Here is a 24,082-nt window from a genome sequence, read left to right on the forward strand (position 1 = left end):
GCAGTGCGTAGAGTATGTCATCTTTTTAGGGGCCCCCAAATTTTTATTTTCTTTAAAAGCAAAAAAAAGAAACAAACTTTTCAGTCAAAGAGAGTCTACATCTGTAATATTAATATATTTATATCAACACTACTGTAAAATGTAATATTTATTTATTTGTTGGAACAAAGGATCCACAGAGGTAAAAGTGACTAGGACCCACAAATGTCAGGAATACAAGCTATGGAACAGCCCAGTTTACTCAATCTCATTTCTAACTACCAACCAGTTCTTATCTCTCCTCCCCAATTCCCAACAAGTTCTTCCTGTCCTTTACAATTCTGGCATCTTCAGTATTGCTTGCTCCTATTTCTTTAGTCGTTCTCTTTCTCCCTTCATTTGAAGGCAGCAAGACCTGTCTTCAAATCCCACCTTTACTAATGATCTGTCTGATAGAAAGGGGTGACAGATTTCTAGCCTTTCTAAAGCCTTGGTTTCTCTATATATTAAAAAACAAGAGAAGGATTAAAAATCACCTATATTCAAGGTTGGGGTAAACATTACATAAGGCAAGAAAGTAAAGTGCCTGACATAATGCCTGGCACATAATAGAAGTTCTGTAAATGCTGCATTGCTATTATACCTATTGCCTCTGTGGCTGCTGTAGTTGGTATTGTATTCCCCTATAGCACATAGCGTATGTCTCAGAACAAAGTGTATAGCAGGTACTTAATAATCAGTTACTAGTTGAGAGAATTTCACTACAGCACATATTGTATTGTTAAAAAATTAAATCATATTCCTCTGGTACATTAAAGTAGTCAGGCAATTAATAGCCATTAAAATAGGAATTTAATTGACAGTATAACCTTGGAAACTAACAGGTTTTTATTAAATAATTATTGATAAATGTACTCCTATCTCTTAATATGAATATTTGCTAAGATATTAGACAACCATCACTTGAGCTATTTTATAATGGACCTCTATGCTGTTGGAAGGGTAGAAGAAATAAATGAGAGAGTTCCAAACTATTTCAAAATATTGTAACTGAAGTCATTCACACATCATTTAATATCTCAGAACATAGAGGGCTAATTGATGTTTTAAAAATAAGTCATCAAATACCAGTTTCAAGTGTGTAGTTAAATACTATTTTGTCTTTTCTTGGTATTTTCCATTTGCAAATTATAATCTGTTTTAAAATGAGAGTTGTTTCAAATAGATCTGTGAAATGTATATATATAACTTCTCCTATATATAACTTTTCTGTAGCTTTTATTTATGACTCTATTCTGGTGCAACATTTTGGGGGCAAAATGTATGTGACACCATAGATCATCTATATAAATCAACTTGTGTGAATATTATATTGTTCCCAATGTCAAAAAATTTTGATTTGGAAAGGAATACTAAAAGAAATGTTCCCCCTTATGTATATTAATTTTCTTATAACATAAATATATTTTATTAATTCCTAAACATGAAATATTCTAGCCACAATAACAATTTATTATTTTATAAATCTTTCTTCCTAACAACAAAACATTATATTGTTTATGGGTAAATCAGAATGAAATAACAGACTCACTCTATTATATGATATTTTATGTTTCATTAACAATGTTTTCTGTATTTGAATGCAAATTTCTGATTGTAATAATTACATTGGAGAGAAAAGAAGGGAGATTAATGAATAGAATAAAGAGCTTTCAGAATAGTGTCACTGTCTACAGAAATGACTTAAAATACGAAGATGAAAGATAAGAATGATTCTCTAACATACAACATTGAAGGATTACTCATAAATTATTCACACTCCTAGTGAACACATAGGACAGTAGAAAACAGAAACCCATTTGTCTAAACCAGTGGTTTTCAATCAGGGTTGACTTTATCCCTCAACAGGCATTTGGCAATGTCCGAAGACATTTTTGGTTGACACTTTTTGGGGAGGGGGTTGCTATAGGAATCTAGTGGATGGAAGCCAAGAGTGCTGCTAAACATCCCACAATAAATAGAATAACTTCCCTGGAACAAAGAAATATCCAGCTTCAAATGTCAACAGGGCTGAGATTGAGAAAGTCTGGTCCCAATCTGGTGATATGTCATGTAAATTAACTCTCCTTCACTGGTAATAACTAAACTAAGAGCTAACTCAACTGAAAGCTGCCTCTTGGACAATCATATACAAATTCTAATTAGCATAAGAATTAAAATATAAACATTAAATAAACTCAAATAGTTCGTTATGGCTAAGTAGGTACTTAACAATGTTTGATAAAATGTCTATTAACAAGTTAATCAAATTGTCTTACTATTCATCAAAATGTTATTGTAATTGATTTTTTAACTGACTGGTATCAGTTTACCTTTGCTTACTTTGCCATGTTAGTCCTTTGGCAAAACGGTAACATGCAGAGTTGATGCTCAGAAGGTAAGAGAATGGGGAAAGGAGAAATTAGGAGGCTTGATTAATCTTAAACTGGTTTCTTCTTTTTTGGTTATTTGGAGGTAGATAGCCTTTTAAGTTTGCTGCAGTTTGAATGTCCCCAAAATTCTTGCGTTGAAACTTAATCCCCATTGTGATGGTATTAAGAGGTGTAGATTTTTAGGATGTGATTAAATCATGAGATTTCCACCCTCATAAATGGATTAGTGTCATTTATGAGGGCACTAATTATAAAAGTGCTGGAGAGAACTAATTTAGACCCTTTCGCTGCCCTTTGAATCTTTCCCCATGTGAGGACATAGAATTTTCCTTTTTTGCTCATTTTCTTCCTTCCACCGTGTGAAGATGCAGCACAAAGAACCTCACCAGACACCACCAAATGCCAGTGCCTTGATTTTCGACTTCCCACCCACCAGAACTAAAGGAAATAAGCTTTTGTCCTCTATAAACTGCCTAGTCTCGAGTATTTTGTTAGAGCAGCACAAATAGATTAAGACAATGTTTATTTAAAATTTAAGAATGGAGTTCATTAGACCAAAATCTAACTTGAAATGTAGGGAGAAATTGTAATTTTTTCCCCTTGACCCATAAATAAAATATAATAAATGTTTACTTCATTTTCTTTTAGATTTGCCTGCATAGGCTTTGGAGATTCAAATGAAACAGTTATTCTGTAATAGTTTGACTCTAGATTTCAGCCCTACACAGTGAGGACACTGTGGCTGTTGACAGAAAAAGAAAAAAAGAAAGAACAGCTTGGAAAACTAAAAATTTGTAAGGCTCATGATGTATATCTGCTTAGCTATTAATTTAGAAATTCTCAAATACTTGAGAATTGATAGAAGATTAGAAATTTTATCCATCACTTTTTATTTGTATTTTAACCTTTGTGATGGTATCAGCTTGCTGTGAAACCCAAAGACCCTAATGAGATTAAATATAAAAGAGAAATAAAAGTCTGTGAGTTAAAATTTTAAGTGGATGGTGAGAAAATTTTACCCCTGCTGATGACTTCCCCCAACTCATAAAGCCACTTGTGCCTAGTTAAGTGTCTAAAGCAGTCCACATTATTCATGCCACATTTTTCTGTTCACTAATTTGACACTTTCTAAAAAATACTAGTGCTTATCAGGCAATTTTCCATGTTATAAAATACAATACTTACTGTGGGACCACACATAAACTTTAAATTAAGACCTTGTGGAAAAGATTCTTATAAAGTACCAACATACTTTTCTGCAATCGTCTGTAGGATTCATCCCACAAGAATTTTCTAATATTTTTCTTGATATTATAGTAACATTTTGCTGACATAATCTATTCTTTAAGTTCATGGCATGATAATTAACTTGTTTCTGATCAATACAACATTGGAGAAACATGTCATGGAAGATAGGAATACGTACTTTCCCACTAATCATTTTTCTTACTTTATTGAGGTATAATTTATAGGCAGTGTACATAATTTATATATATATATATATATACACACACACAAATATACATGTATATTTGATATGTTATATAATTTTAAACAGTAAATTGCAAAAATCTTAAGTTCACAGTTAATTAAATTTTTATCTATCTAGATAGCACCTAGTTATATATGTAACTATCACCCAGATTAAGATAAGGACATTTGCCCAAAAAGCTCCCTCATGCTTAGTGGTGCCACACCTTCTAGGTACCTGCTCTTCTAACCTCTATAAACATAGATTAGTTTTGCTCATTCTTGAACTTCATATAAGTGAAATACAGTATTTCTTTATGTGTCTGTCTTCTTTCAATTTTTTTATTTTAATTGTTGTGATTACATAAAATTGTACATATTTATGGCATACATGTGATATTTTGATATAAGTGTACAATGTGCAATGATCAAATCAGAGTAATTGGGATATTTATCATTTATCATTTATCAAGTATTTATCATTTCTTTGTGGTAGGAATATTCCAATTCCACTCTTCTAGTTATTTTGAAATATATAATAAATTATTGCTAACTATAGTTGCCCTGTTATGCTATTGAACATTAGGCCTTACTCCCTCCATTTGTGTTTTTGTGCCCATTAACAACCACTCTTCATCCCACCCTCTCCACTGCCCTACTTAGTCTGTGGTTAACCATCAATCTACTCTTTATCTCCTGATATCCACTTGTCTTCGGCTCCCACATATGACTGAGAGCACGTGATATTTGTCTTTCTGTTTCTGACTTATTTCACTTAATGTAATGTCCTCCAGTTCCATCCGTCCTATTGCAAATGACAGGATTTCATTTTTATGGCTGAGTAATACACCACTGTATACATGTATCACATTTTCTTTATCCATTCATCCATTGACAGACACTTAGGTTGATTCCATATCTTGGCTACTATGAATAACACTGCAACAAATGGGATATATTACAGATATCTCTTCAATATAATGATTTCCTTTATTTTGGAAATATACTCAGCAGTGGGATTGCTGGATTATACTCTAGTTCTATTTTTAGTTTCTTGAGAAACTTTGATGCTGTTCACCATAGTGGCTGTATTAATTTACTTTCCCACCAACAGAGTACAAGGGTTTCCTCTTCTCCACATCCTTCTCAGCATTCATTATTGATGTCTGGCTTGTTTTTAATCAACGTAAGGTTTTGAAGATTCTTCCATATTTGTGCATATCTGTAGTTCATTTAATTTTTGTGCCCTAATAGTATAATATTGTATTTGTTTCCTTTCTTACTGAATTATTTTCAGCTGTTAGCTACCGTGAATAAAACCAATTTGAGTATTTTGTGTATGTGTGTCTTTTTATGGGCATATGACTTCATTTGTCTTAGGTGTATAGCTAGAAGGATTGCTGAGTCATTTATATGTATTTAGCTTTAGTGGATACTGCCAAAGTTCTCCAAAGTGGTTGAACATTTCACACTCCCACCAGCAATGAAAGAAAAAAAAATGCTCCACCAAAAAGGTTAAGAATATTTAGTTTAGAAATGACTACACACACATAAACATACACGAATAGACAAAAGCACACCTCCCTCTAGATTTTTGTTTATTTTTTAAACACTTTTGGTGTGGCTATATTACTTGTTCTTCAATTCAGAAGCAGATTGAGACAGCAATGCAAATAAAGCAAATTGAAAGGTCAAAGCTTGAGAGGAACATATTTTAAAGTCTTCTCCATAGTTTAGACCAGTGTTTCCTCACATATTTCCCACAAAAAATATTGATAGCTATTCTATTAAAAAGCACATCAGATAAGTTTGATGTTGGACATTTACCCAAAACATTCCCTCATGCTTAGTGGTACCCACACCTTCTGGGTAACTGCTATTCTGACTTCTATAAACAAAGTTTACTTCTGCTTATTCTTGAACATCATATAAGTGAAATATATATTTTTTCCATACTATAAATGAACCACCATTTAAATTAGTATATTAGAGGTTCAGATAAATCCTACAGTAAAGACACCTACTTAACTTTGTTTAACTCATTGCTTCATCAACCAATGGGTTTATTTGACCATGAAACTCTACTTTACTCGTTTTAAGTATGCCTATTAATATCTTTGAGAATAACATCTTCATCTTTTTTTGGATGAATCTTCAGATGTGAAATTCAATTTGGTTTAGTAGTAATTCATAAATTAGTGATATGATTTCCTTAAAAAATAAAAATTATGCCTATTCCTGAGATTTTTAAAGCTCTTGGAAACAGATAAGACAGTGACGAGGTGATTACTGGGTCTGGCTGTTACATTAAAAAACATGGTAACCATACTGCCTACCAAGGCCCCGTCAGCAATACCTCTCTTTTACTAACCATCTATACTTCAAAGCTCATAGTAATATGTAATTTGACATGATATATTAGCAAGTACACTTTCTTAGAGAATTAGTAGATATGTAATAAAAATACCAGTTACTACTTCCCTGGAATCACCTGTAGTAAGGGGTATACAATATGAGGAAATGTAGAAGATTATACATAGGATTCTCAAAAGAGAAAAAATTGGGAAAAACCGTAGAACAAAAGTGTTAGGGCAACATTCACCCTTCTCCAAAATGAACAGGTTAAAAAATAGTACATTTTGCTCACAAGAGAAACTACAGCCTTGTGATACGATGACTGCATGAGAAGTGAATGAGAAATATATCTATCCCAAGCAAATTTAGTTTCATTTATCCAGTATGCTTTCTGTAAAATAGTTCCATAAATTTTCCTCTTATTCTTTAAAGTAAATTCTACTAAATCTAGTTTAAAATTTCAAAAGTAGATCCAGGGACAAATCCAAGAAAAATAGCCCAGTTTAAAAGGAAAATGTGAAACCGATTACACAACTAAGTGTGAGTCCTCACGTTTTTGAACATTAACCACAATAAGTCCACTGAACACAATGAACACAATGAGCACACTATAAAGAAAATCACTCACAATGAGGCGCCTTAGATACCTGGCTGGGATTCTCACTCTTTTGAAATGAGACCACAATTTCAATTTCAAAGCATACAATTTCTTGAAATAATTTTCATTTGGCACTTTTCACCCAGGTTAACAGATCATTCCCAATTCAACCCAAGTGCAAATGTAAATTTCACTTACCTGCACAAAACCACATGCTGTGAAGGCCTCAAACAAGGGCAGACTTGGGCGGTCTTCTCTATAGATGGTGAGTTTGTATGTGATCAGGGTCTCACTGTGTGCTGGAGATTCATCCACCACAAATATTGAGATTTTATTCATTCCTAAGCCCAAAGGGTAGCTGGCAAAACTGGAGAGAAAGAGGGAGCGAGAAAGAGAGAGACTATGAATAGGGGAGATTTACTTAGCCCAAACTGATTCATATGTCAATATTTATTAATTGCCTATTTGAATATATAACAGAAAGGTCTATACAATTTCATAAGAAACCTAAAATAGGAAAACAAATAAACATCTCTCTCATAGTACTTTACTACGCCAAGAGTCTTCTTGCAGAGCAAGTTATATCTTCCATAATTAAAGAGAAGGAAACTAATATTTATTAGACACATTCCAAGGTCAACATTGTCTCATTTAATACAACTACGATTGTCCCCATTTTAAATATAGAGATCATGACCTAGAACTGGTAAACACATCATTCAAAGTCACATAGAAGAGTCATGGTTGGGAACCCAGGTTGTCCCGACTTGAATCCTTCCTTTCTATTAGACTTGGCTCCTAAGGGTTCCAAGAGCATTTCTTTCCCTACAGCATGGAACCATGGGTATCTTCTTTGCAATGGATACAGTACAGAATAAGGTTCTATCTTCTGTTCAAAATTATGAATGAAAGAGTCACTGACTTTTAAAAGATCAATAGGAAAAAAAAGTCAGTGAAACTTAGGAAAGTTAGTGGTACTGTCTCCGCAAATCGTGCTCCAATAGGTTTAAGCAAGCACTTTTTGAATATTAAAAAACTTGATGTCTTCAACAATCTTAAAACATGAATCTTAAAACATAACAATAAGTGAAATTTTTCCTTAATTGATCTTCTCTATATTTCATGCAACAAGATCATTTCTTGTTAAACTATTGTTACAAAGATGAGCTGCAAAGATTGCCAATCTTTAAAAACAAAACAAAACAAACAAAAAACCTGAGAAGGGGAAAGTTCACACCCTGGGAATCTTTCAACTGATCTTATGAATCAGCTTTTCTGAACCACTTTCAAAATTTGCATCAAATGTCTGCTTTCCAGTATGGTGTCTCAACAAAGCCCCAGGCAACATCCTCATACCTTGGCCCTGCCTGCTCATACAGGTGCACCTTGCACTGACACTTAGGAGTCTCCACTCCAATTGTCACTGTTACCACATCAAATGGGACTTCAGAGTAATAATCTTTGATCTTTGGATTAAACTCAGGATTTAGTTCCAAATTCGGATGTGTGAAGATCTGCTTGATATGACACGGTGTGTCTTTATCTGTTAAAAATACAAAAACAATGACAGAAAAAAGACAACTGTGAAGTGGATAAGTATCTTTAAATAATATATGATTAAGGTTTTTCTTTTTCTGTTTCCTTTGAACAACTTCAATGATCCCTACTGACTTTTCATTCAGTACCCTGATCATAGTTGATTTGTGGCTGCAGCTGGCTTTTCAACTCATCAGATTCTGTAGAAGTTGCCTCATATATCAGCTGTTGATTTTAGTTTGTGTTATATAGATGGTGTTTTTTGCTCAGCCCTTGAAAGTTTAAAGGCACAGAAGGTGGGAAAATGTCTCTCCTGTAGATTGATAACATTTTTGTGATATTTACTGCATATATCAAGCAACCATGTACGTGGAGGTGATGGCTCTGTGGGATAGTGGCAGAGGAGACCAGCAAGGAATGAGGAAAATTTCTTGATGTGGAGCATCACTGAAATGCCATTTAATTGATATAGTATCTCATAGGCAGTGTGGGGCAAAGACTGCAAACTCCAATATCATACCAAACAGACACATAAGCAAGGGCATCCTGAAACTGCTTCCTTCCCAGGCCACCTTACTTGGGAACGTATCATCAAGTATAAGAAGGAAATACTATCCTCTGCTCCATCCTGTCACAGAACCTAGAACATTACTTCATATCATTGATTCTGAGGCATTAAAAAATATTTCTCTTTGTTAGCCCAATTGTTTACAGCTGTATCTCAGTGCACAAACAAAAAAGAAAAAGAAAAATAGCTTTATAGGCACATACACCAGCTACTGTTAAGTTATATTCAATATTAATGTTTGGAATAAACAAATTACCCAAAAGCTTAACAGTGTTTTTCAAAGAAATGTCAAGAAGTATTTAGTTCCATCAATACTTTCCAATTGCCAATAAAATGCCAACAAAGATAAACATAGAAAATTCTATGAAAATCTGTAAAATGAAAGTATCTTGGTGTGGCCTTACATAAAATGTTCAGTGGCATTTAACAACATATAAACAAAAAGGATAACAGAATTTGCTACAGGAAGCTATGAAACTAAACATAGAGAACGGAGATCATTTTATTAATTGTTGGTTTTTCCTCTGCTTTTAGATAACTATGATACTGATTTTTCCAAGGTCAAATCTGATGATTTGTCTTCCTTTCTTTAGTGGTTTCTCATCATTTCCAGAGTCAAGTCCAAGCTCCTAAAAAGGCAAACAAGGCATTTCACAAGCCCTTCCTTGTCTTGCTCTCCAGCGGCATTGCCCAATATGCCCAGACTTTGTCTTCAACAAGATCAAAATTTTTATTTTTCTTTGATGGACATGGAGATGCACCACCAAATCCTTGACAATGAGTACCACCAACCTATATGGATGCTTCATTTTAGTTCTGGGGACTAGGTCTCTATATAGTTCCCATCATGGACTAAAAGAATTAAAAATTTTAAAGAACCTATATATTTCTGACCCATATTCTCTAGGTTTCTTAGGCTATGGAAGAACAAGTTAATGTATAAATTACAAACAGTAGTAATACAATAGATATATGTTACAATAGATACACTGTAATTTTATTTCATAAAAAAGTCTTAATAAAAAATAAACATCTAGTAATGTTGGTTGAATAACTCATTAAATTGGGTAAACTATCTGCTTCATTAATTTTACTTGTTATTTGTCCTAATGGTCAATCCAAGGTAGTATCTGGCTGATCGATGTAGGTGGACTGCATCTATAATTTCAATGATCATAACAGCCCCTGAAATCTTCTTATAATAAAAAAGAAAAAAGAATGAAGGCAGAAATTATTTTTATTAGAAATCATTCTGTAAAGGACCACAGTTTTTAATTCAAATTCAACCACTTATTAATAATACATTCTTTTTCATCAAAGTTTTTTCTCCAGCATTTTCTTGTGAAAGACAAGAAAATTTAATTGTGAGATAAGCACAATTAAAAAAGGATATTATTAATCATGAGATTTGATTCAAATGGCTGCAAACTCAATATAATATTAAACAAGCTGGAGCTGAGATATGGACTATGCTTTGGAAATGACCATTGCCCAGGCAAAAAGGGAATATCAACACTTGCACTTTTATGCCCAGAACTAGCTAAGTGAATAGCAAAGAGGAAGATCTTTTTTCAAAATAAAACATAAAAGATGTACTTTAACTTAATAAGATATATTTTTATAAAGATTCTCTGAGAGTTAATTTCCTTGTAGTTTATGCTTTTACTTAATAGTCACAGTTTTCAATGGGGCTTGCTTTCCTTAGGAACTGAAACAGCCCTAGATGACCTGAAATAAATGTGCAATCGTTCTCTTCAGCAAATGCTTACTTTTGGTTTCATCAGAAAGTCTCTGCCTCTTGTGTGAGCACTATCTCCTAAACCCCTGCCTGAATGCTGATTTAGTTCTGATATCATCTTCAACTCAAGTATCAGTGTTGCCGCCTACAGACACCTGGTGTTTGCTTGGTATCTTGCCCTTCCCAGTCTCAACTTGTCTCAGGCCAGCTTACCTGAGATCTACGGAGAACCCACCATGAGGTACAGGGGTAGCAGGCTGCTTAACCTATTTGGCAAGGATCTATGGGAAAGCTGTTTGAAGATTTGGTTGCTTTTAATGGATTTCTTTTAACTGCAGAATTTTATTGACCTCTTGAGGAATAATCATAACTCATATTGAACATGAGAAGAGCCTAGACTCTAAAACAATCCCACCTGTTCTGAGGCATCATCACATTATTTTTTTAAATCTTATTTTATACCACAAAAGCAAGAAGATTAGTTACTAAAGATCCAGGCAGGACTAATTTTTATCATCATAAAAACATGAACAAAGTTAAAGAGCCATCTAACATGTTAACATCATCTGCACCATATTACCTGGCAACAAAAAAAATAATAATAATAATAAGTGAGATCATCCAATGCAATCCTTTCATTTTGCAAATGAGAAAATAGAAGCCTGAAGAGGCAAACTGGCTTTCTTGATGTTGCACCTCGCCTTGGGCCTCGCACAGAGTAGACCCTCAACAAGTGTAGATTCTAATTTTGCTCCTAGTTTTCTCACTAGTCCTTTTCACACCATACCCTAGACAACAGTTTTCCAGGAGAGTGGAGTAGCATGTATTTTTCTAGGGGTAGGAGCTTGTGTGATGAGTGCAGGGAGGGAATGGCATAAATAATACCTGCTATCTTTATTCTCTATTAGCAATACTTTATTTAAAATGTCACTTTCTTTAATTGGCTATATATGTTAATTCTATTAAACCATATTATTATAACATCTCAGCCTACCATGATTTTAACAATAGTGATAAAACCTCATGAATGAATTAAACCAGATTTTAGATTGTAAAAATTAGATTTTATTAAATTCAAAGAATTATATTAATAATAAATTAGGCCAGGCACAGTGACTCATTTCTGTAATCCCAGTACTTTAAGAGGCTGAGGCGGAAGGATTACTTGAGGCCAAGAGATTGAGACCAGCCTGGGCTAATAGCATCTCTACACAAAATTGCAAAATTATCCAGATGTGGTAGCTCATGCCTATAGTCCTAGCTACTTGAGAAGCTGAGGCAGGCGGATTGCTTGTGCCCAGAAAGTCGATGTTGCAGTGACCTATGATGGTTCCACTGCACTCCAGCCAGGACAACAAAGTGAGATCCTGTCTCTAAAAAATAAATTAATGAATAAAATAATATAATAAATTAAATTAAATCTATACTTTTTTTAGCTTTAGTGTTTTACTGGAATTGATTTTTTATTTGTGGAAAACTAAATTTTCTAAGTTGATTTTTGGCACCAAATACATATATATATACACACATATACACATATGCACACACATATATTTTAAGGTATACATTGTTAAGAAAAATCTTGCTATATAAAACTCAATCTCTCTACAATATATTATAGAATACTAAGAAAACTCAGGAGTTTTTCTTTTTCTTTTCTTTTAGAGACAGGGTCTTGCTATGTCACTCAGGCTGGAGTACAGTGATGCAATCACTGTAACCTGGAGCTCCTGGGCTCAAGTGATGCCTCTGCCTTGGCCTCCCAAGGCACTGGGCATATAGGTGCATGGCACTATGCCTAGCCTAGTTCAGGAGCTTTGAACAGAGAATCTGAAGACTCAGCTTTGTGATACAGCTCAGGCATTTAATAACCCTGTGACTTTGGAAAAGTCAGTTAGACTCTCTAAGATGATATATTTGCAAGACCATTGTAGTAATAATACTGACCAATATAAAGAAAATTATTTTTTAAATTTAAAGTTAATACAAACTTAAAAAAGTATTTTTCTTCTATTATGGCTTGGTTAAAAAATGAATTAAAAAATAAATTGAAAATTGGCTTAAAAACTCTCAACTGTTACAAAAACACTCTACTCAAGTACTAACCACTATAGCAACAATCTGGTGAGAAAGGAATCACTGCCGGGTAGTGAGTCCTCTGAAGATCGATGTATAAAGCTGATAAGTCAAGCTCTTACGCTTGAAGGGCTTCCAAGGCAATGCCCTAGAACCCAAAAAGCCCCTCAAGGTGGGTTTGGAAGTCGTCCTTAAATGAATGTAATATTTTATGTTTTTATGTAAAAGTGATAGATACTGACTCCATCAGAATCTAATAACTTCTAAAAATTTACTTTAAAAATTATCATCCTAAAGATACCCAAATATAATAAAATGATGATTTTTTTAATTCAAACTTGTGCTGTTTCCTAATTGTCAATTATGCTGCTAAAACTCTTTAATCTCAACTCACCATAACTGCAATGTATTTCTTTATTTTCATTCTCAATTTGTAGAACTGCAACTTAAAAAAAAAGAAATGTAAATTTAAAATAAAAACCGTTAATCAAACTTTTAAAATATACATTAAGCTATCAAATTAGATAATTTAATAAAACATTTTTAACTTTTATTATACCAGTGAACATTTCTAAGTAAAACTGAAAACTATAATAAAAGAAGTTATTTTATTCAAAGCTCAGAGAATGATTACTTCAAATAGAAAAACATTAAGGGAGAAAATGATGGCTTAAATGCCATTTATTGCCTGAAGTTAATCAATCAAGATTCCTCACAGGTTCCATATCCTATAACTATAGTTTCTCAAATCATTAGAATTATAGAAGGTCCATTCAGTTGGTCTCACTAACATTTACTCTACGTTTTTTTAATTCAACCAAATATTTATTTTAAAAACTCCTTAATAAATATTTATGAAACAAATAAATGAACAAAACACACAGAGTGGTTAAATCTTCATTTATAGAGGAAAAAACTGGTGGGCAAATGAAAGGTAGTTTCTCCCAGTTCTTCATTGCACCTACTGATTCATTCTATTGAATCAGTGATTCTCAAACTCTAGCCTTAGAATCATCAGAAGGGCTTATTAAAACACAAATTGCTAGGTCTCAACCCCAGAGATAGTGGGTTGAGTAAATCTGAATTGCTAAGTTTTCCAGGTGATTCTGGGGAGACAGGGATACACATTGAAAACCACTGTATTGGGTTAAATCCTGTTTCATAATAGAAAATCTTTGAACTAAAAAAAATTAAAGACATATGGGTGAATATTTCTTTTCATTTTTTTCTTTTTAAACTTAGAAGTATTGTTTTCCCTTGAAAAAAAAAAAAAAAAAAAGCTTAGCTGTCCTTTGGAAGGAAAAAAAGAAAAAATTGAGATAAACCAAAGAGGAAAAATAAAAATCACCATTAATTTTTCTTGAGGTTCATGGTGAGGTAGTCAATTGTTAGGTTTAACAATAGATCATAAACAACTTTCGTGTCATAAATATTCTTTCACAACATAAGAATGGGTTTACAATGTTTTATTTGATTACTCTAGCTTAATTTGTGTGTCCAGTCCACTCTTACTGCAATAGTAATAAATTCTATTTTTATTGATAATTTATGTAATTAAATTTTGTATACATTATTTCATTAAAATAAATATCTAGAAGTAAAATTTCTGATCTCTAAAAATAGCTTTTAAAGCTTTTCTTATATTTTGTTAAGTGGCCCCTTAATAGAGGTTGTTCTAATTTATATATTCACTAGCACAATACTTATTTCCCTACACTCTCCCCAACTCTACTATCTTTTTGAAGTTTTACTTTTAATTGACACATTATTCTGGGGTATAGTGAAAAATATTTCAATACATGTATACATTGTATAATGATTAAATCTTGCTGACTACCAGATCCATCACATCAAACATTTATCGTTATTTGTGGTGAGATCATTCAAAATCCTCTCTTCCAGCTATTTAAAAATATAAATTGGTTAATGATAGTCATCTGATTGTTTAATAGATCAACAGAATTTTTTCTCCTATCGAACCACAGCCAATCTCTGGCCATCTTCTTCCCTCCCTATCCTCTCTGTCCTCTAGTAACTACTATTCTACCCTCTATGAGAGCATAAAACTGGTAACCTCTCTTTATTCTGTGAGATCAAATGTTTTCAATCCCACATGTGACTGAAAGTATGGGGTTTTTATCTTTTTGTGCCTGGCTTATTTCACTTAACATTCTCCAGGATTATCTATGTCACAAACTGACAAATAACAGAATTCTTTCTCTTTTTGGCTGAACAGTATTCCATTGTGTATATATATATACCCCCATTGTTTTTACCCATTTATTCACTGGTGAACACTTAGGATGATTCTATACCTTGAATATTATGTGTAGTGCTGCAGCTAACATGGGAGTACAAATATCTCTTTAACATACTCATTTCCAGTAGTGGGATTGCTGGATTCCCACTCTATTATTTTTTTTTAATTCTTTCCAAATTTGAGGGATAATAGCATTTTCTCATTTAATTTTCATTTTTGATTGCTAATGAGGTGAAATATTTTACATTTTTTGCGAGGAAATACTTATTTTTATGATGAAACACATGGGAATATATATATATATATATATATATATATATATATATATATAATATTTACCTTTTTTATTTTCTGTTGCATCAAATGGCACTTGTGGTTTTTCAATGTTTTTATCCTCTGTGAAAGAATTCCTGCAAATGCAATGCCAAACAACTCTGGATGAATGAAATGAACAAAACACATGAAAATTATATCTAACACACTATCTTTTCTTCTGTATGGGCACAGTTACTTTGATGAACACAAAAACACTTTCTGCATTTCAGTCCTCAAAACTGGCAATCTACCCTCCAATGAAGTAGGTGGAAATCTCATCATCCCTAATCAGTAGAAGCACATTTGAAGAAAACCAGGGTAAAAAGTCACTCTTCAGTCCAAATCCAAGGAATCTCAGATAGCTTGGGTCCAATAGAAGTGATTCAAGAATACACATTCTTATTGGAAATCTGTTTGGCTACAGTTATACTGTTTTGGAGCAAAAAGTCTTAGAAGTACTGAGACAGCCTGAGAAGAACATACATTTAATTGAAGAAATGTAAGTGTACTATTCAGAAAATGACCTATGTCTTGCCAAGTCTTCTACCCTTAAACTGTAGTGAAACATAAGGGTTATATTCCGGTGTGTTCACGTCATTTTCTGTGTTGTATAACTAACTAAATACTTTGCCAGACTGCCCTTTAAGTCCTCAAATTTGAGACCAAAATAATTTAAATTGCAGACAGAAAAACTGCTGGTGCAGATGATAAAAAACACCAGGCATGAACATCTGCAGGCCCCTGACAAGACTTTTCTGTGCTGGTGCAAATCTCTGTTTCCACCCCAGCACAACAGAGATAACAATGTTTATCTTACTTCACAGGGATGCTATGAAAGTTAAATACAATTTTATGTGTTAAATAACATTTTAGAAATAGGTATTGTCCCAGATATTGTGCTATGTACTGTAATGGAAAAGAGATGAATAAGACATATTCAATACCTTCCAAATGTAAACATCAGCTAAGAAATTTAAAAGCATCAAGGAATTAAAATTGTTGCTAATGGTGGAAACCATGATAATTTTTTGCATTTTTATTTTAAAAACTGTTTATTCCAGGTGACTCACAAAAGACACAACCCTGAAATGCACAGAAACTGAAGTTTGGAAAGGTTACTATCTTAATACAATGAGACACCTGTATGTAAAGGCATCCTGCAGTGATTTTCTACATAATTTTGTGAATAAATTGTTTCATCCAGGTGGATTTTTATTGAAAGCATTTCCTTAGAGCAAAGTACAATGCAACTTTATTTCTAGTAAGGTAAAACTAGCACATGGTGCACAATGTTGATCGTAAGATTTTCATTCTGTTCAGATTTACACTAATTCTTTTGAGATCTCTGGATTTTGGGCCTCAGAACACATATATAACTGTTAACTAGTACCGTAATGCTTTTCTGACTTTATCTCTTTTTGCCTCACTGCGACAAGAGGATGGTCTTTACTTAGAAGGAAAGATGAAGTCGTTGAACACAGGTAGTGTACAACTATGAAGTTGACATTGTCTATAGAAAAAATTGAGGTAACCATTGGGAACATAAGGACAATGATGACCTCCCTATCTGCACGATGTGCTGGACCATGGATGAAAAGGCCAGGGTCCTAGTTCCAACTCTATTACTATTAGCTTTGTAACCTGAGCAAATGACCCATCTTCTCAGCACTTCATTTTGTCATTTGGAAAATGTATATAACATGCACCCTCATTGCAATATGGCATGAATGATAAATAAATATATATATACGCTCAATGGTAACCTTGAAGAGAATTAGATTTGGACATTTTTTTCTTGAATGCAAGTGAAATTAGCCATATACAAATTGCTTGTTGAAAACATAGTAAGGTTTGCTTATCTCACTGTTAACTTAGATAAATATTTCAAACTTGTCTTGCTTTTCCCATTAAAAATATAAAAACATTACCCTCACTATAGAAGCTAAAATGATCATTGAATAGAAACATAGAAAGAAAAGCATATTGATATTTACTACCTATTCTTGCTATAGTGTATCAGGTGCCATGTAGCAAATGAAAGTTATTTTTATGTAATCATATCGAAATATACATGGTTTGTAGTATAATGTATACTTTGCAGATAAGAAACTGAGTCTCAGAGCAGTCGAAACCTTGTCTTCATAAACTAAAGTTGGGATTTTTGAATCTAGTCTCTATAATTCAAAAATGTCCTTACCCTGTCTAACTATACTCAACACTGACCATTAGTAAATTTTATTATTGGAAGAAAAGATTTCAATCTTCTAAATTTAAGATCAGAACACTGCTTAATCTTACAACATATGTGGAGCTTGAGAAAAATCTGCTGGGGAACAAACTTTTCAAACTTTGAGTATCCTGAGGGAACTTCCTCAAAGTTAAAAATGATACTTTTAAATAGCTTCCTTTGGAAATCAAGTCTGTTTTTCGCCCATCTATAATAAACGAGACAGTCTTAGATTATTTGAGTGACTGTGAAGTACAAACAAAGGGTCTCTGAGGTATGTTATTTGAAACTGAATATTCAAACACATAAAAAACCTTCTGCTGAGCCTACTACTTCCAGGTATTGAGGAAATAAGACCAACTTCTTTAAGTTGCAGCAATTAAAGGGAACTCTGATCCTGGGAGATGTCCTAAGAATTCTTGAAATACATGATTATTGAAATTTTTGAAACATAAAAAATTCAAATTTTTGAATTTTAAAAATAAAGTTTTTATAGGCCTGTTTTCACTATATCCTGAGCAGAAAGAAGTGAAGTGTAAGTCAATAGAACGGAAGCCATTCCCTAGGGTGACTGCAAAAGACTTAATGATTATGTCAGGGCCATTTAGTCTTTCATCTCCCTAGGAGGTTTAGGTTTACTTCTGTTTTGCTGCCAGTAGAAAAGGCAAACACTCCCGCAATTCAATCCATATAAAACAGAAGCAGACAAACCCTTAGGTGTTGTCCCTTTTCCCTAACTAATGGAGGTAAAATTTTATCTGTCTCAGCTCTCATTCCCTAATTACTATCTCTCATTAGAATGGAAGTGAAGGTGGGAAACTTTTATCTGAGCCAAATATTTTCCTCTGAGATTCTACCTTCAAAAAACAAAACAAAACAACAAAACAAAAGTTCTATCTTCTAAAACCAAAATAGGAATAAATTGTGAAAAAGACAGGACATATGTATATACATTCAACGGGTTTTGCTCAGAAAAAAGTCACACCTTAAAAAGCCTTCTCAATAAATAATATTACTGTATCAAGCTCTGACTAATGGTTTGTAAAACAAATCTCACCTAATACTTTTTGTCTAATAGTCCCACAATTCAAGAATACATGTCACAAAAGGAAACTAGATTGAAACTTTCAATTCTAAACATTAAGTGGAGTCAAGTCTTGTTGATTTAAAAAAACTGTTGGATTCATTTTTATTACAGTGTTTAAAGGCCACTAGAATCATTATGGTTTCAATGTTTAAAGACATTTATTTTCCAGAGCATGGAAATTTGGACACACTTTTTTGTCATTGTTGCTTGTGTTAACATAGGCAAAGCCTTTTGAAATCGATCTGTAGACTAGAGATTTTTTGGATTGTACAATTCAAACTTGTGGCTATCTTACCATTCTAGTGGATGTAGCTGTGTCTTTTTATTCATGAACTGAAATTGTTCAAATACATTTAAAACAGACCAGTATTGGGTCAGGACTGAGCCAGGTTTTCCCACAGGATTTGCCATATCATAAAATTCGTGCATCAGTGACTGAATCCCAGGAGTAGTCGATGGGAAGAGCTGAGCACATAAAACATCATTATAAGTTATGGAAAACAAATTATAATGCAGTATTACTATGAACAGCTTTATACTTATTTATTTAAGAAATCAAATATTTGTTAAAAATCCATTGGTCAGTACCACAAATTAGTTTACTGTGAAGTTTTTGGTATAAATATCACTTTTTTATAAGAAGCTAATTTTGTTGGTGATTATATTTCCAAATAGGACTAATTTTTTTTTCAGTTAATATAAGTGGATTTCTCTTTCCCATTACAGATATCCGAAGACACCTGAATAAAAAAGTTACACAGTAGGAAGAATGAGAAAGCCTCTTAGGTTACAAGTGAATTATGTCAGAGTGAGAAATATTAATCTTCCCCTCTTGCCCCACAAAGAAAAATCTGTGGTTATCTCCTTTCTACTATGAGAACCAGGAAATTGGAATTTTCTCTTTCTCTTGCAAAATAATTATTTAGTTTTTCTGCAAGTTATGGTGAGAGATGTTCTCCATATTCACAATATCTAAAGTTATAAATTCTTGAGGAGTGAGGCCAGGTCCCTTTTATTTTATTTTTATAGTATTAAGTCAAACTGTTGTGAATGTAATACTTACTATATTTAAAATAGTTAAAATGATATTGTGTCAACTCAATTATCTTTGGGGAAATTAGCTTACTTTGAATCCTTTAAAATTTGGGAGTAAATTAGAAAAACAAGTATCATACACTCATTAATTAACTTAGTAAGTTGATTAAACTCATCAAGTAGTGTATGTGTGTGTATATATATATGTATATGTATATTACATATACATATATATATATATATATACTTTTCAAAAGTAAAATAAACACTTGAGTGAAACATCAGGGTAATAATAAATTATTAATAAGAATGCTATTTTAAAAAGATATTTCATATGAACAAATCTTAGGTAGAAAAATACAAATTCACTTTACTCTATATAAGTATCAGAACGGGAAAGAAAACAAGTACTGAACATGCATTTTGTATGCAACAAATTATCCTTCGATATTGACCAAGGAATTAACAAAACCCAAGAAAATACATAAGAGAGAAAATAAATGCCTTTTTAAAAAGATATAAACCAGTAAAAGTTATAATTATTTACATTCTCTTTCTTTGAAGTTTGATATAGAGTTATAAGAAATTAAGGTTTAGGCACTTTTCTAAAACATTTTTAAAAATATATTTGATTTTACAAAAACAAAAAGGGTATAATAAGCAGAAATAACCTTTGGTTTCATGTAAATGTTCTGAAGCTAAAAGTAAAACTTCTTCAGAAAAATGTTGACATTTTCCCCTTGAGAACTGTCAAATACTGGCAGCTATGCTAATCCCATATTCTTTTTCCTTTAATAAGTCACATATTGTTTAAAACTCTTAAAGTAATGCATATAAATCTTGCTTATTTTGCTACTTAGATCTCTGAAAAGAAGAAAGTAGCTTGTAAAGATTTCTATTTCTTAATAGTTTGATGTCAAAATCAGGTAGCTTACAGTGATCTACTCTAATCTCAGTCATCAAGAAGAATCAAATGTCACTTTTGCTTTACCAGTTGGAATTGTCCCAGACTTCCAAGTTCCTTTATGAAAGTCAGAATTGAGTTAATTTCTTCTAAGGACAGACACTGATTTAGTTCCTTTTGATAGTTTTCACCCTATATTGGTGGGAGGGAGAAAAATTTAGCAACTGTTAAAAAGTCAAACCATGTTCAACCCAATTACCTCCCATTTCTTAAGCAACTTCAACTTATCACAGTGGTGTCTGAATATAAGAAAACTTCATACTTGATGGGGAGGTCCTGGATAAAATAGCTCAATGATGCTTTGGTAGTAAGGTTGGGGAGATGTTAACATGTAATAAAAATCAATCAATGTTATTTTGAAGCACTATGCCCTATTCATTGGCATTCACCCTAACATGACAACAGATGTGGATGCTTAAGCAAAATTAGTATTATAACTCAAGTCCTCTGATGTCAATCTGGAGCACTTGCTGCTCTTCTAGACTACCTCCAAAAAGTTCTAACATTCCTTTCAAAGTACTCTCTGAACTTACAAGTTGAAAGGAAAAATCAAAAAATAAAAAAGTATTATATAGTATATAATACATATTATTCATAATTTCCACAACATTTCATAATTCCAGCACTTTGGGAGTCCGAGGCAAGTGGATCATGAGATCAGAAATTTGAGACCAGCCTGGCCAATATGGGGAAACCCATCTCTACTAAAAACACAAAAATTAGTCAGGTGTTGTGGTAACATGCACCTGTCGTCCCAGCTACTCAGGAGGCTGAGGCAGAAGAATCACTTGAACCCAGGAGGCGGAGGTTGCAGTGAGCTGAGAGGGTGCCACTGCACTCCAGCCTGGGCAGCAGAGAAAGACTCTGTCTAAAAAAAAAACTGTCCCAAAAAAAAAAAAAAAAAAAAAAAAAAAAAAGAAAGAAAAGAAAAGAAAAGAAAAAGAAAGAAAGAAAAGAAAGAAATTATGAACATTTTACTTAATTTTCAACCCATAATTTCATCATAATCAGTCACTTGCATACTTAGTTGACATAAAAATAATATTGATCCTGAGGTGAGAAAAAAATTAAGAAGTGTGATATAATAGATGCCAATTAATCTCAAGTGAATTATTAAGTTGCTGAAATTGCACAATAAAAAGAATGCCACCTTCGAAGGAATGACTTGAAAAAGTACTTATCAGTACACAAATATGCACTTACCTTGAATACATCTGATCTATAAAGTTTCTGAAATATCTCAGAAAACAAGGAAAGTGATGATTCATTAGAAAAGAGAAAATTGAAAGTGTCATTTAATAAGAATTCTTCTGTATTTTGGTCCTCAAAATCCATATTATCATTATCTTGAAAATTTAAATGCTCATGTACCTTTGAAAGAACAAAAGCACAGCAAATATTATTCATTGATTTACTTTTAAGACAATGGAATTACTTCTAAGACATGATTTATTTCCTGTTGGATTATAGATCAGAAATGACATCTAGTGGTCCTTCTGGAGGTCAACAGTTTTATAAATGTGAATAATGTTTTTTTAAAGATACAATTTAAAAACAATTATTTAATGTACAGTATAAGAAATTTAACTAATATATTATAAAATCACATTAGCTTACCTTAGTACCTTTTATAGTGGAAGAATATGCTTTCATTCAAGATGGTACATAACTTTTTTCTGAACAGATTTTAAAAAGCATAATACAAACTATTAAATATGCATGCAAAATAATGAAAAAATGACTATTAAAAGGTGTCATTTAATAAAGTTTTACATTTTTATGCCAAAATCTTGGAACTATTTAACTAAATGTCTGAACCACCTATAATGTAATTGGTTTACCTGTATAATAGTTTGAAAACATCTAAATGTTATACGAAGTTGAACTCTAGTTACACATAATTTTATTTTGCTCTTCTTCCTTTTTTCCCACCCCATATCCCTAGGTACAACTTTCTATAGACTAATTTAATAAATTATTTTTAAGCTTTTTGTCACTGAGTGCTATGTTAGAGGAAAAAAATATGTTGGGGGAGATGGTCTGAATGACTGTATTTAACATGAGAGGAAGGAAAAGAATCAAAATGTACAAAAACACTTCATTTACACATAGTATCTATAACAAAAAAATTTCAAAAATTCCCATTACTTTTAAAATTAAATATAAACCAATTTTAAACTAAATATCTATATGTAAAAAATAAAAGTTATCTTTTTATAATCTCATGTAAATACACCAGATAATCTGTTACTTTCTATTATCTGCACTTCCTGTTCTCTCCATTAATGCACACTTGACTTCATACCACATTTATTTCACAAATAGTACTTGAACCATAGAAAAATTCATGTTTGTTTTACAGAGACACATAGGCAGGATTGGACTCATAGACTCTCTACATACTAGTTAATTCTCTGAACCACAGTGAATATAAGCCTACAGTGACTTTTGCAAATTGCTATTTATTGATTGGTTACTATGAGTGAAAACAACAACACACACTGATCTTTCACCACAAGGAAGAAACCCACACCACTTATGAGGCCTTTGGCATACTGACCTGGAGCACTACAGGGTACATGAAACTGCCATAACCAATATCAAAAGTTAGAAGTTGAAAACAGAATCTGCATCTAAAATGAAAACACAGGGCAACATAAAACTAAAGACACATGCACACATATGTTTATTGCAGCACTGTTTATAATAGCAAAGACTTGGAACCAACCCACATGTCCATCAATGATAGATGGGATAAAGAAAATGTAGCACACATACACCATGGAATACTATGCAGCCATACGAAAGAATGAATTCGTGTCCTTTGCAGGGACATAGATGAAGCCGGAAATCATCATTCCCAGCAAACTAACACAGGAACAGAAAATCAAACACTACATGCTCTCATTCATAACTGGGAGTTGAACAATGGGAACACATGGACACAGGGAGGAGAACATCACACACCAGGGCCTGTTGTGGGTGGGGGGGCAAGAGGAGAAAGAGCATTAGGACAAATAATGCACGTGGGGCTTAAAACCTAGATGATGGATTGATATGTGTAGCAAGCCACCATGACACAGGTATACCTATGTAATAAACCTGCACGTTCCTCACAGGTATCCCAGAACTTAAAGTAAAATGATAACAAAAAACTCTATTCTCTTTGGTATTTACTCTTATTTAGTATTATATTAATAATTATATAGTTAAATTTCAACATGTCTACTAATTAAAAAGAACAATGGCTTTGATAATGTAAAATTACATGTGATTAATTTTTGGATTTGGATTCTGTTTTATTTCTTGCAGAAAATAAAATTATACCAAAATATTCATAACACATTAAGCAATAAAGTAATTCCATGGAAACCTAAATATGAAGAAAATTCTCCTACTCCTACATGCCAGGCACTTATTCACGTCTAAATTATGATAAGGT

At 32.7% G+C, this 24,082-nt stretch overlaps 1 protein-coding gene across 1 annotated transcript in view; it reads right to left on the reverse strand.

The window, feature by feature from the left end:
* Positions 1–24,082, reverse strand: part of CPED1 (cadherin like and PC-esterase domain containing 1) — a 306,287-nt gene that overhangs the window by 141,046 nt on the left and 141,159 nt on the right. Inside the window, exons 10-17 of the mRNA XM_032276171.1 lie at positions 23,201–23,273; positions 21,844–22,011; positions 20,668–20,772; positions 18,937–19,106; positions 15,352–15,422; positions 13,147–13,191; positions 8,191–8,377; positions 7,033–7,201 (exon numbers count right to left, since the gene is read on the reverse strand). Coding sequence (XP_032132062.1) covers positions 7,033–7,201; positions 8,191–8,377; positions 13,147–13,191; positions 15,352–15,422; positions 18,937–19,106; positions 20,668–20,772; positions 21,844–22,011; positions 23,201–23,273 — 988 coding nt within the window. The remainder of the gene's footprint in view (positions 1–7,032; positions 7,202–8,190; positions 8,378–13,146; positions 13,192–15,351; positions 15,423–18,936; positions 19,107–20,667; positions 20,773–21,843; positions 22,012–23,200; positions 23,274–24,082) is intronic.

The sequence above is a fragment of the Sapajus apella genome, unplaced genomic scaffold (assembly GCF_009761245.1).
Source record: "Sapajus apella isolate SASKATOON/1434 unplaced genomic scaffold, GSC_monkey_1.0 scaffold7, whole genome shotgun sequence".
Taxonomy (NCBI): domain Eukaryota; kingdom Metazoa; phylum Chordata; class Mammalia; order Primates; family Cebidae; genus Sapajus; species Sapajus apella.